Source organism: Phocoena sinus, chromosome 1 (genome assembly GCF_008692025.1).
Source record: "Phocoena sinus isolate mPhoSin1 chromosome 1, mPhoSin1.pri, whole genome shotgun sequence".
NCBI lineage: Eukaryota > Metazoa > Chordata > Mammalia > Artiodactyla > Phocoenidae > Phocoena > Phocoena sinus.
In genome coordinates, this window is record NC_045763.1 from 57,078,643 (window position 1) to 57,092,692 (window position 14,050).

General features: G+C 36.5%; 1 protein-coding gene across 1 annotated transcript in view; it reads left to right on the forward strand.

Moving 5' to 3' along the window:
- The window catches only part of PDE4B (phosphodiesterase 4B), a 614,195-nt gene that overhangs the window by 123,089 nt on the left and 477,056 nt on the right, over positions 1-14,050 (forward strand). Inside the window, exon 3 of the mRNA XM_032626205.1 lies at positions 140-378. Coding sequence (XP_032482096.1) covers positions 140-378 — 239 coding nt within the window. The remainder of the gene's footprint in view (positions 1-139; positions 379-14,050) is intronic.

The following is a 14,050-nucleotide window of genomic DNA, read 5'->3' on the forward strand; positions in this document are numbered from 1 at the left end:
TGATTGTGAGATAATGAATCAGGACTTTATGAGTGACAGCTTGATCATTTAGCTTCTTATTTTACTCCATCGTGCATCATTTTAAACATTTGAATTTCATTTTCTTTTTCTCTTTTTTCTTTCCCTGTGGTTCCTCTAGAATGTTAAAGATTATTTTGAATGCAACTTGAGTAAATCCTACAGTTCTTCTAGTAACACACTTGGGATCGACCTCTGGAGAGGGAGAAGGTGTTGCTCAGGAAACTTGCAGTTGCCACCACTGTCCCAAAGACAGAGCGGAAGGGCAAGGACCCCTGAGGGAGATGGCATTTCCAGACCGACCACGCTTCCTTTGGTGACACTTCCAAGCATTGCTATTACAACTGTGAGCCAGGAGTGGTGAGTAGCCCCCAACTTAAATGTCAGTTCTAAGTTTTATTTTCCAGTTACTCCCAGTACAATTTCTTGTTATTAAAATGTTAGTTATCTGTGGAGTAACTAAGGCTTTTGACATTTTGAGAATTTGTTTCCCTTTGGGTAGCAAAATGAGGAGTGGAGGTATCTCCTACCTCTTAAGATTGGAAGGGGCCTACTGAGGAAGGAATGCGATGCATTTTTATTAATGACAAGGAAAGCAAAATTACTGCCTATGATCTTTTTTTTTAAAAAAAAAACTATTAGTGTATGTCAATATGATGTTTTAATTTAGAAAAGCAAAATTATATGAGTGCCTAAAGGAAGTAAAACATATATATTATATAGATGAATGACAGGAGATATTCTTATTGTACTCAAAATATAATTATTCTTAGCTTCTTTTTATTATAATCCCACTTTACTAATTTCAGTTTGTGGTTATCTAGAAAATAAAACACTTCATTATAAAGCAAAAAAGGAATGAAGATTGTACTATGAGAGATGCTTGGACTGTTTTGCAGAGTCTATGTTTGTGAAACAGGCTATTTTAATCTAGTGTTGAAACGTTAATTGAATACGTATAATTTATAACTGTGGTTAAAATTGTGCCATGATATTTCTTCAAATATGTGTTTTTAATCACATATTTAGTTTTTAGCACTTTCTCTGGTTTTTCTTTTTGCTCTACATAATTTCCAAATATTTTCCAAGAATAGTCTGCTTACATAACATGGAGGCTTATTAAAAAGAAAAATATTTTCTCTATTTTTTATGTAATTTTAAATTATAATAATATGGTGCTTTAAAAATCACTTTTCATTTAACTCACTTGTTAAGGAGAAAAACTAAACATATTAAATCACTGTGCAATATTATCACAGTAAATCCTTAAAATGTGTCGTTTTTATGGTGTGCTGTACAGTGCTGAGGAGTAGTCCATTATGTGCTCACTGAATGATGCAGGAAATCTTTTAGTTGGTGGTTATCAAATACACTAAGAATTAGATCACTGAGACTTCAGCTATCACAGTTATTCACCTGAAATGGTTCATCATTCTGTATGTGATAGAGAAGCATGTGAACATGTCGTAGGGGGAATGGGTTAAACATTTGAAAAGCACTGACTAACATCTGCTCCTCAGCTGAATTAACATTAGAATAGTCATAGCCAATCATTGAGCACTAAAATGGGCATATTGCTTCTGCATTGCTTACTCAGTCACATAACTTATGTGTTTAGTCTTGGTTTGCTTCTGCATGATGGCAGATTTGGAGTTCAGAAGATTTCCACAGAGTTATTTTTCAGCAGGTTGGCACTGGTGCAGTATTACCAGTTGTTACAATATTGAAATGCTTCCATACCAGTTGGTAAATACGTGCTTTCTTGAGCTCTCTGATTGCCCTTATTACTATTCCAGACGCTTCCCCAGAAGCAAATTCCTTACAAACCAACAGCTAAAAAGGTGATGACTGGCACAGCAGGAGTCCAGTTTTGTTGGTCGTTGGTGTTTTATCTGTTAGAATAACACTCCAGATAAAATGTACCTTGCAATGTTAGAGTACCTTGCGATGCTGGAGTTCATTTTACTCAAAGACCCTTTGGGAGTTGCAGAATTGTTCCTTCCTTAGAAGTATCGAATCTAGACTCTGACATGTGGGGCACACTTGTCTACCTTTCTAAATTGAATATATTCATCTGTACAAAGAGAGTAATTGTACTCACCTCATAGGCTATTGTAAGGATTAAATACGGTAATACCTCCAAAATACCTAGTTTAGTAAAAAGCACATGTTAGGCAATCAACAAACATTAGTTTCTCTTCTCTTGATCATTATCCATTAAAGCCTTTTGAAAATTAGAAACCATGTTTCAAGTATCACTAGCCTCATGCTGAGTGAAATGGAAGATTTAGCCATTATCCAGTTTGTCATGCAGTCAGCCAACACCACATATTAGTAATTCCTTCATAATATGTCCATTTTTTTTCAGTTACCTGGATAGTTTTTAAAGTGTGAGAGTATTCAGTCATTGACTCCAAATTTATTTTTAAGTATAAGCAACTAAAAGCATATCAATACATCCCTTAAAAATAATTCCTTTGCAATATTGATGAATACTGGTGGAATTGCTGGCAGAGGAATTTAATTGAAAAATCATTTGATTAGAAGTGAGGAAGTAGGGTTCCAGATACCATCATTGCCATCAACTTGATGAAAGGTCCTAGAGGTAAGGGGTACAGCCTACAATCATGTGTGAGAAAGAATTATACTCACTGCTTAGAACATGGAGAATGTGGAATCAATCTCCAGGTCTAGACAAGGGGTCAATAAGCTTTTTCTGCCAGTTAGTAAATATTTTTGGCTTTGTGGGCTTTATAGTCTCTGTTGCCACTATTCAACACTGCCATTGTAGTGTGAACATGGCCGTAGACAGTACATAAATGAATGTGTAGCTCAGCTCCCATGAAACTTTTCTTACATAAACAGGCAGCAAGCTAGATTTTGCCTGCCAGTCAGTTTGATGACTCCTATTCTAGACTAGTAAAAATCTCTAGGATATGACTCCTGCTCTGATAATTGCTTTGACAGTTGTAACTGGGTGAAACTGACCTTGAGTTCCTGGTTGGTGTTCTAAATATGTCAAAAGTCTGGGAATATGTGCTACAGATCAAGTATTTAAAGCCAGTGAAGGAATTTGAATGAGAACAAATGAAAGTTACTGCCCAAGGTATATAAAGTTAAATAGAAAAACATTGATATAAATTTAGCCCTTGTTTGGGGAGGGTACATTGGTGAAGGGAGGTGGCCATCACTGCAGGCAAAAGGCCTGGAATGGAAGGACAATGATTTGATTTACTATGGAGAAAGAAAGAGTGAGGACCTGAGTCCAGTTGGGTGGACTTCAATCTTGCTACCTTTGGATGAGTTTCTTTATCCTACAGAAACTCAAATGAATAAACAGTGGAGATGATACAGCTTTTCAGAGTTGTGTGAGAAAGAAAATGTAATATATGTAGCACTTAGTGGTTATTTTGATGTTATTGTTATTATTGTTTTTTTATTGTTATACCTGAACTGAATAGCCAGAATTATGCATTTTCTATTATTGGGGGTTCTGGAGGAACTTCACCACTTGAGTTATTGGAACCATCTTGGAAATATGATGAAAGAAGAAGTCAGATATGAAAATAAGATGTTATCCTCATTACTGATAAAGTTACTATTGGAATATGTACTCTGTGTCTGTGGGCAAGCAGCCTGCTAACGCTGTACACCGTAATCATACAGACTTACCACCCAGTAATAGGAGGTGCTGGGCCTGTGCAGGCAGCCCTCGTCCTCAGAGGGAGAATCTCCTCTACACATATGAAATTTGAAATGGTGGAGTTGTAGAATCATGCCCTGGTGAGACAGTAGGAAGGAAGGACTGAGTTGTGCATGTCTACTTTCTCCTTCTGGAAAGACCAGTGCAGATTAAATTACTCCTTCTTTTCAGGGAAGACTGAGTAAAAAGGCAGAAGGAGGTTATGAATCTTAAGCTGGTGGCATCCCTGACACTTGGAAGACACATCAAAAAGTGGGAAAAATACATTCTTCCTGACATTCCCCAACTTTTCCCCCCCTCTTTTCACCTTTAGTCTGGGGTCATACTTGGGATGTGGCCAATGCCAAGCCTCTGGTGGTCTTCACTTTTTGAATAATTAAAGCAGTTTATTGCTCTACCAAATTTATCAAAGCAATGTCACCACAACCAAGTTAGGAAAATAAGCCAATACTCAGCCTTGAATGTCTACAGTTAATCTATAATTTTAACTTTCCTCCATGAGGACCTTTTAACTCTTTAACCCCTTCTAGCCCTTCCCTGTTTACAGTTTTTAATTATCTATATATTTTAACCCCCAAATACACTAGCTTTCTGTCTGGGATCACTTGCCTTTTTGCTTGAAGTAAGTCCTTTAGAATTTATTCTTATTTTTGGTTTGTTTCTCTGAAAGTGTCCTTATTTTGCTCTCATTCTTGAAAGTGTTTTCTTTTTCATTATGTAGCAGTTTCTTTATTTCAATACTTTACCCCTTGCCTTTTGGCTTCCATTACTGTTGTTGGGAAAATGGCTGTAAGTCTAATTGTTTTTCTGTGTAAATAATCTGCATTTTTTTGGCGGGGTGGGCTCTTGATTTCTGAATTCCATCTTTGATGTAACTAAGGGTGGATTTCCTTTTATTTATCCTATATGAGATTTACTGGACTTCTCAAATATGTCAATTGGTATCTTTCTCATCAGATCTGGAATATTCTTTGTTATTATCTCTTCAGATATTTTCTCTGCCAGTCTTTTGCTCCTCTGCTATTGGATTTATGATTAAATGTATTTTGAATCTACTTCTTTATCTTCCATTTCTTTTCATGTCTTTCATATATATGTAATTAAAAATTTTGTCTTTCTGGGCTGTATTCTGGTAATTGCTTTTGGTCTGCCTTCTGGTTTGCTAATTCTCTTTTCAACTATGTTAAATTTGCTGTTAAATCTATTATATTGAGTATTTCAATTTTGATTATTGTATTTTCTGTTTTTAAAGTTTGTATTTATTTAGTTTTTAAATATGTGAGGTAATTTTATGTAGTTTTCTTTTCCCTACATGTGTTAGTTATCTATTGCTGTATAATGAATAATCCCCAAATTTAATGGCTTAAAGTAACAAACATTTGTTATCTTATATTTTCTGTGGGTCAGGAATCTCGTTGTGGCCTAGCTGGGTGCCTCTGACTGGGTCCCTCACAAGGCCAAAGTCAAGTTATTAGCCAGTGTTACAATCATTTCAATGGTTGACTGGGTGGGAGGGATCTGCTTCCAAGCTCACTCACACGGTTTTTGACAGGTTCACCTCCTTACTGACTGATGACTGGAAACATCAGTTTTTTGCTATATGGGCCTCTCCATTGTGCTACTCATAGCATGACAGTTTGCTTTTTATGGAGCAAGAGTTTTTGATAGAGAAAGATGGACCAGTAGAAGGTGAGCAAGAGAGAAGTCAAAATCTTTTTAGCGACATCCCATCACTTTTACAAATTCCGTTCATTAGATCTAGCCTACACCCAAGGGGAGGAACTGTGCAAGGGCCTGAATATGAGGAGGTGGGCATCATTGGGGACAAATTTAGAGGTTGCCTACCACATTGCAGATGTTTTCAAGCTTTTAAAAATTTCTTTAAATATAGCAAGAGTAAGGAGAAATAGACAAATCCACTATTATACTTGTAGACTTCAACACTGCAGAAAATTGACAGACCAAACAGGGAGAAATCATTACAGATACATTTGATGTGAACAACACTATCAATCAACTTGATTTAATTGAAGTTTTTTAGAATACTTCATCCAACAACAACAGAGTATACATTCTTCTCAAGCTTGCATTGAATGCTCACCAAGATACATCTATCACACACATCTTAACAAATTTAAAAGAGTAAAAATCATATAAAGTATGTTCTCAGACCACAGTGGAATTAAATAAGAAATCAGTAACAGAAAGATAACTGGAAAGTCCCAACTATTCAGAGATTAAAAACCCAACTGTAAATAACAGACCAAAGGGGCCAAAGAGAAATCTCAAGAGAAAATTAAAAATATTTTGAACTAAGTGAAAATAAAATTAAAATTTACTGTTATTTATGGGATGCAGCAAAAGCAGTGCTTAGAGGGAAATTTATATCTATACCTATATATATGTCTATATATCGATTTCTGTCTATATATAGAGATATATTTGACAAGAACAAAAAACTAAATCAGTACTTCTTCTATCTTAGAAAACCATAAAGAAAGGAGTAATTTAAGACTTAAGCAAGCAGAAGAAAATCAATAATTAAATTAGAGCAAAAATCAGTGCAATTGAAAACAGGAAAACAGTAGAGAAAGTCAGTGGAACCAAAAGATGGTTCTTTGAAAAGATCAATACACTGATAAACCTCTGGCCAGGCTTACCAAGAAAAAGAAGAAAAGACATAAATTACCACTTTAAGAAATTAGAGAACATCACTATTGATTCCCTGGAGATGAAAAGAATAATAAAGGACTACTGTGAACAACTCTATACCCACATATTTGAAAATTTAGATGAAATGGACTAATTCCTTGAAAGACTCAAAAGTACCAAAACTCACAGAGGGGAAATAGATAACATGAAAGGTCTGTATCTATTAAAGACATTGAATAGAAAATTATTAACCTACCAAGAAAAAGAAAGCTCTAGGCCTAGATGGTTTTCTTACAAATTTTACCAAACACTTAAAACAGGAATGATACCATTTCTCCACAATCTGTTCCAGAAAACTGAAGTAGATGGAACACTTCCCAACTCATTCTATGAGGCCAGTGTTGCCCTAACACCCAAACCAGACAAAGACATTATAAGAAGGGAAAACTGCAATATCTCTCATGAACATAATAGATACAAAAGTCCTCAAAAAATTTAGCAAATAAACTTCAACAATATGTAAAAAAAATTATACCCTATGGCCAAGTGGGGTTTATTCCAGGTTCAACATTTTAAGGTCAGTCAATGCAATCTACCACACCAATAGATGAAGAACAGTCATATAATCTTATCAGTTGATGCAGAGAAAGAATTTGGCAATATTCAGCACCCATTCATGGTAAAAACTCTCAGCAAACTAAAAATAAAGGAGAATTGCCTCAACTTGAAGACCTCTACAAAAAAACCTATAGCTAACATACTTAATGGTCAGAAGCTAGATGCTTTCGTTTAAGATTGGGACCAAAGTAAGGGTGTTCTGTCTGCCCAATCCTCTTCAGCATTACACTGGAAGTCCTAGCTAGTGCAATAAGCAAAGGAAAGGAAATAAAAGACATACGATTTGGAAAGGAAGAAATAAAAGTTTCTCTCTGCAGATGACATGAATGTGTATGCAGAAAATCCCAAAGAATTGGCAAATAAAACCTCTGAAACTAATAAATGAGTAGAGCAAGGTTGCAGATTACAAGGTTAATATATAAAATTCATTACTTCCCTATACATTAGAAATGAACAATTAGAATTTGAAATAAATATTATAATAATATTATTTATAACTTCATGAAAACAAAAAGAGGAACATTTAGATATAAATTAAAAATATGTACAGGATATGTATTCAGAAAACTATGAAATTCTGATAAAAAAACAAAGGAATTCTAAATAAATAGATATATGATGGTCATGGATTAAAAGATTCAAAATTGTTAGGGTGTAATTCTTCCTAACTTGATCTATAGATTCAATGCAATTCCAGTCAAAATTCCAGCAAGCTATTTTGTAGATATTGAAAAACTGATCCTAAACTTTGTATAAAAGACAGAAGATCTGGAATAGCCAACACAATAAATACTGAAGAAGAAAAAAGATGGAAGAGTCACACTACCTGATTTTGACTTAATATAAAGCTACAGTAATCAAGATAGCTTTATATTGGCAAAAGAACAGTGGCATAGATGAATGGAACAGAATATAGAGTTCAGAAGTAGACCGATAAAATACAGTCAACCGATCTCTGATAAAGGAGTAAAGGCATTTCAGTTGAGAAGACATAATCTTTTAACAAATTGTGTTGGAAAAAATAGCCATTCATATCAAAAAATTAATAATAATCTAGACAGAAGCCTTACATATTTCACCAAAATTAACTCAAAATGATCATAGACCTGAATGTAAAATGCAAAACTGCACAACTCCTAGATGATAACATAGAGAAAACCTAGATGACCTTGGATTTGGCCATGAGTTTTTGATAAAACACCAAAAAAAAACACCCCATGGTCTATGAAAGAAAAAATAATGATATGTTGGACTTCATTAAAATTAAAAATTTCTGCTCTGTGAAAGGCACTGTTAAAAGAATGAAAAGACAAGCCACAGATTGGGAGAAAAGATTTGCAAAACACATATCTGATAATAAACTTGTATCCAAAATATACAAGAAACATAAAAAATTCAACAGTAAGAATACAAATAACCTCATTAGAAAATGGGCATATGATCTGAAGAGACAACAAATCAAAGAAAATATACATATGGCAAACAAGCATTTGAAAAGATGTACAACATCATTTGCCATTAGAGAATTGTCAATTCAAACAATGAGATGCCATGACACAGTTATTAGAATGGCCAAAATCCAAAAAGAAAACACCAAAAAACAATTGCTGGCAAGAATGTAGAGCAAGAGCTCTCACGCTCCTAGATATTAACTGATTTAAAAACTTACATTGTCACAGAAACCCGCACGAACATATTTATAACAAATTTTTAAAAAATCACCAAAAGCTGGAAGCAATAAAGATACGCTTTAATAGGTGAATTGATAAATTGTGGTACATACATACAGTGCAACATTAATGATGAAAAGAAATAAGCTGTCAAACCACAAAAAGACATGGATGAATCTTAAATGCATGTTGCTAAGTGAAAGAATCAAGTATGAAAAGGCAACATACTGTATGATTCCATTTATATGGCATTCTAGAAAAAAGCAAAACTAGAGAGATGGTACAAGATCAATGGTTGCCAGGGGCTCAGGAGAGAGTGTTGATAAAAATGAATGAATCTTTAAAACCCACAGATGTAGTGAGAAATGTAGATGTAGACAAATTAATATAATACAGTATATTTAGTTCTAGAATAAGAATACAGGTGAGGAGCAATGAATTCTTCCTTGGAGGGGAGAAGCAACAGTGAAAGCTGTTATTTGTCCTTGACTTGAAGCTGAGCAAGCATATATCTGCTGGACAGAAGTAGAAGTAACATTTCAGATGCAGGAAATAGCATGGACAAGACCATGACTCCTTGAGACAAAGTGACATATTCAAGGAATGCAAGTATTCATAGGGCACGTAGGGTATGTGAGATGGTGTGGGTGGAGATATGGCTTAATTAAAAGGCGGGAAATCTGAGTTTGAAAAGGTGGGTAGAGGTCAGAATGTGAAGGGTCTTACACTTTTGCCTTTATCCAAATTAATAAATTGAAGCCATTGGGTTTTTTAAATAAATTGAGTATAGATCTGTAAGGTAATAAGATAATGAGAGGCAATGTAGAGGCTGTTTGGAAAGAGAAAGGTTGAAGGTTGAAAATCTAGAGAGGAAGATTTCAGAGCGAGGTGGGTGATGGATGCTGAGGGATTTGAACAGGCAGTAGGTGTGGGAATGAGAAGGAGGAGGAAAACTGAACAACTCTGGGGTTGCATGGATGGGAAGTGGTGCGCAGTTGAATGTGGATTAGGAGCAAGGAGGAGAAACCATGAACATGCGGCAGTTTCTTGTTCAGCTGGATGCATGGAAATGCCATGAACAAGGACAAAAAATGAGGGATTAAGGTATAAAGGGAAAGATGGTGGGTTTAGTTTTGAATAGTGTGAGTTTAAAGTACTACTTTAAACATGTTACTAAGTGGATATTGTCTGGGAGCTGTTAAATGTGTGTGTGTGTGTGTGTGTGTGTGTGTGTGTGTGAATATCATAGTTTGGAGATCATAGGTGTACAGGTGGTAATGAGGTAATGGAATGAATGAGATTACCCAGAGCAAGTATGCAGAGATTAGTCAATATCAATTTTGTCTTGAACTAAGGATATAGCCCTAAGGAATAATAATAACATGGGGTCAAATAAGGGGAAAAGAGGAGCAGGCAGAAGGCAGAACACGAACAGAGAAATAGGAGGAGAATTAGAATAGAGAATTATAAAAGGACAGAAGTTAGGCCATAGGGAAGGTTTGGTCAGCAAAAACAGAAGTTGCACAGAGTACAGGTAAGATGTGGACGGAGAAAAGGCCTTCGGATAATTCAATTTAGTGGACATTGGTAACACTAGTGGAAGCCTTAGTAGAATCATGGAATCAGAATGCATGGGATTAAGAGTGAACCAGGGAGGCAGAGGGATGCAGAGAAATGCACAGCAATGCATAGGTCCTGTGCTAGTTCTGTTGGGCAGGTACATATGTTCTTTTGTATATCGGATACTATATTAAAAGTGATACTAGAGGACAAAATGCAACTTTAAAGAAGCAAAAATTAGAGCTGAGGATGAAAGGATAGCAATAAAATATTACTCGTTGAAGTCTTTTGTTAGTGAAAAGAGTAAGAATGGAAGCTGATTGGGGTAGACAAGATTACGGAAAAGTATTATAATGTGGAGACATTTTCATCTATGCTGAACAGAAGGAACTGGTAGATGGGGAGAGATTGAAGATAAGAGAGATGGGCAATAATTAATATAGAATATAGTAGGAGTAGCACAAGGAAAGATAAACTTTAGACAAGATTAGAAATATCTTCTTTTGAGACATGTAAATACAATGCAGAAAAGAATGAATATATTGGAAATGACAAGGAGAGAAATAGGAGAACCTTATTTCCAAAGGTAGAGATCAGTGGTCGTCAAATATTAGAGTGGTTCAGAATCACTTGGACAATTTATTGAAAAAGTTGGTTCAACTTATCGCTGAACCCCAACCCTAGAGGTGGGAGTCTGAGATAGGGCTGGGGATCTGTAGTTCTAATAAGTTCCTAGGTGAAACTTGTGGAACTGACCTGGGGACCACATTTTGAGGACTCTGGCCTAGATTTTCTCAGAAGTAGGAGGTTAAGTCATCTGCTGAGAATAAGGGGGTGCGGACCCTCTACTGTCCTTTCAACCAAAGGAATACATTGTTCCTGATCACCAAGCATGCGTTTCTGTCTGGGGGCATTTCTTTTTTCTGTGCCATGCCAGCTGACCTGTGGTGGGACTGAACTCTCAGGTGTGAGATAACAGTACTGCTCTAAGAATGCTCACATCTTAATGATGCAATAGAGCTATTGTCAGCTGCATTTTCAGTTGAATAGGAAGAGCTCAGAGATAAAGTAGGCAGGGAATCTTGTTTCAGGGTTTTCCTAATGGTGCACTTTTTCATAAGAAACAGTTCTGGCTTCTCCTTTGTTATTCCCTCAAAGAAGATTATAAATATCAGTTTGCTTGTCTCCCACCTCTTTCTGCCTGAGGGCTGTGCTTTGCTTCTCTAAATGTTTCAGTTGTGAACATGATGATTCTATTTGGGCATCTATTAACTTAGGTGTGATGTCCTTAAAGTTCGCTGTCCCAACTTTCATCTACACTGGGGAGAGTGGTGTCAGTTGCCCTGTTGCTGTCTGGAAGGCTGGGAGCAGTTTCAACTGTTCTCATTATCACGGAAGGGGAATGCGGTCAGTCCGCTGAGGTGGTGGTTCAGAAACATGGGCTATGCTTTATTGCTCCCACAATCTGTAACAAGTTTACAGTCTGATGAGGTTTTCAATAAAAATATTTTATGCTTTGGGGTTGCCTCTCAACTACAGAGCCTAAGGCCCTGTTTTAAAGATCAAAACACCCACAGATGCTGTGCACAAATGCCATAGATTCAACAAAAGCTGGTGTGAAGATGGGAAATTGATGGCACATCTGTTTAGCTCCCACCAGGCTTTACCACCCACTGAAATCTTTTGGCTATAGAAACTGCATTTGTGCATCAGGCATTGCAATCTACAAGTCAGCAATTCACAAAGTTCCCCCTGGATTCCCCCTGTCAGGTATGTGAGATAATAGACAGTGGATATTTAAAACCATGCATCATCCACTCCATACCGTGTTGCTTATATATTCTCAATAAGGTCAAAATTGTATTAGAATATTAGGATATATATTAGGATATGTACTATATAGAAGGTACTTAGGATACGATCTGGTCTATATGATTATAATAATTGGTATAATACTTTAATATTGGTATTAGATATAATACCAATAATATAATATTATACAATAATATAATAATATAATAGTGTAATGTTGGTGTAATATAGATAATATTCTCACTATAATACATTATAGTATATAAGGCCCTTTCCAACTCCTATTTTATTTAAATTTAACTCCCACAACAACCTTGCAAGGTGGGCACTTTTTCCTTAAGGTAAAACAAAAATAAAAATGACTTCAACCTAAGTATGATCATGGGCATGAAAGGTTTCATAATAGAGAAAGACTCCATTTTTGATGATTGGTGGCTGACAGCTTTCAACTCTCCGCCTCTCCCCTTTCCTTTTTGCCCCACATCTAGGAAGGATAAGTAAATCTGCACACTCCCTCCCTTGGTGCCTGTGAGAATTTCAAAAGATGCAAAACTCTGCTCTCTCTGGGAATCCTCATCCTGGCCCTACCCCCCACCCCTTAATCATAATAAAACCCTAAGCCACCTTCCACCTCCCTCTCAAGTTTGTTTCACCTTAGGCGGAACCTGAGCCCTTCTCCTTGGGGAATCCTTTTGCTGTTTATCATATGAGTGGTAAACTAATTTCATATCTATTAGTCCTATGTGTCGTTCATCCTGACATCTATAAATTCTTGGGCAGGGGCTGCCCAGAATCCTGCAGGGGATGTTAGGTGCCCGGATAAAACAGGTTTCTTAGTTTTAAATAAGCTAATAGTTGCTTTGTTCCTTCAGATATGTGGTCATTTCAGACAACAAAAATAGTGAAAAAATATTGTGGTTAACTCAGGGCTAAGAACTGAAAGATGAACAGGACATGGTCTCTGTCCTTCTCGTCAGTAGTTGTAGTCTCATAGAAGAGGCAGACATGTAAATTAAAAAACTACAAAATTATGTTATATGTAGTATGTACAAGGTACTATGGGAATGCAGGAGAGTGAATGGCTGTGAATCTTCCTGGATTGAACAACACGTGTGTAAAGTCATAAAAGCATGAAAGAAGATGGAATGTTGAAGGAACTGTATTCATATTTATTTAGCTGTAGAACAGGGTGAGTGTGGTGAGATGCAGTTGGCAAGGGCCTTGAAGGCTCTGCTCGTACATTGGATCTTATCTTAAGGACATTGCTGAGCTACTGGAGGGCTTTAAGAAATGGAATCAAAGAAGAATGTTTTTATTTTAAATAGTTCACTTTGATGGTAGTGTGGAAGATAGATTGGTATTGAGACACAAAGATAATTTAGACTTGCTTTAGTCCAAGTGAGCAGTGACAATGGCTGCTGAGTCAGGACAAAGGCAAGGAAAATGGTCAGAGGAGGACATATTTGTGCCAGACACTGTTCTAGGAGCTGAGATACAATGGGATGTAATGGAGAAATCTCTGTTTTTATGAAGTTTACGTTCTAAAGGGGTACATAGGAGAGAACCCCTTAATGTCCACCCTTTCCTTCTCTCTAACAGTAAGAAAACTTTAGAATTGTAACTGAGCACAAGGCTCCCCAGAAAAGAGATGGTTCTTTTTGGCCTTTCTTGCAGCTTCGTTTTAAGTCTAGCTAGAACCTAGTTACACTAGATTCTGGCCAGGTCATGCCCTTGAAATCAAAGGGCATCCTTTTCCTTCCATTCTCCCCCTTTCTATGGGCAGGAATGAGTATGCAGTGGTGAGGCTGCTTGCACTTTGTGGCCAAGGTTAACACCATGGGCCTGATGGAGCAGCAAAACTGAAGGGCCCTGAGTATGTGACAACTTCATAGAGAGCCACCACACCACACTGGGTTTTAATGTGAAGTAAATACAGTTCTATTGTTGTTTTGTGCTTCTCTCTGACACAGCATCTGAACCTGTATCATAAGTAATACTGGGAGAGACATACAATTGT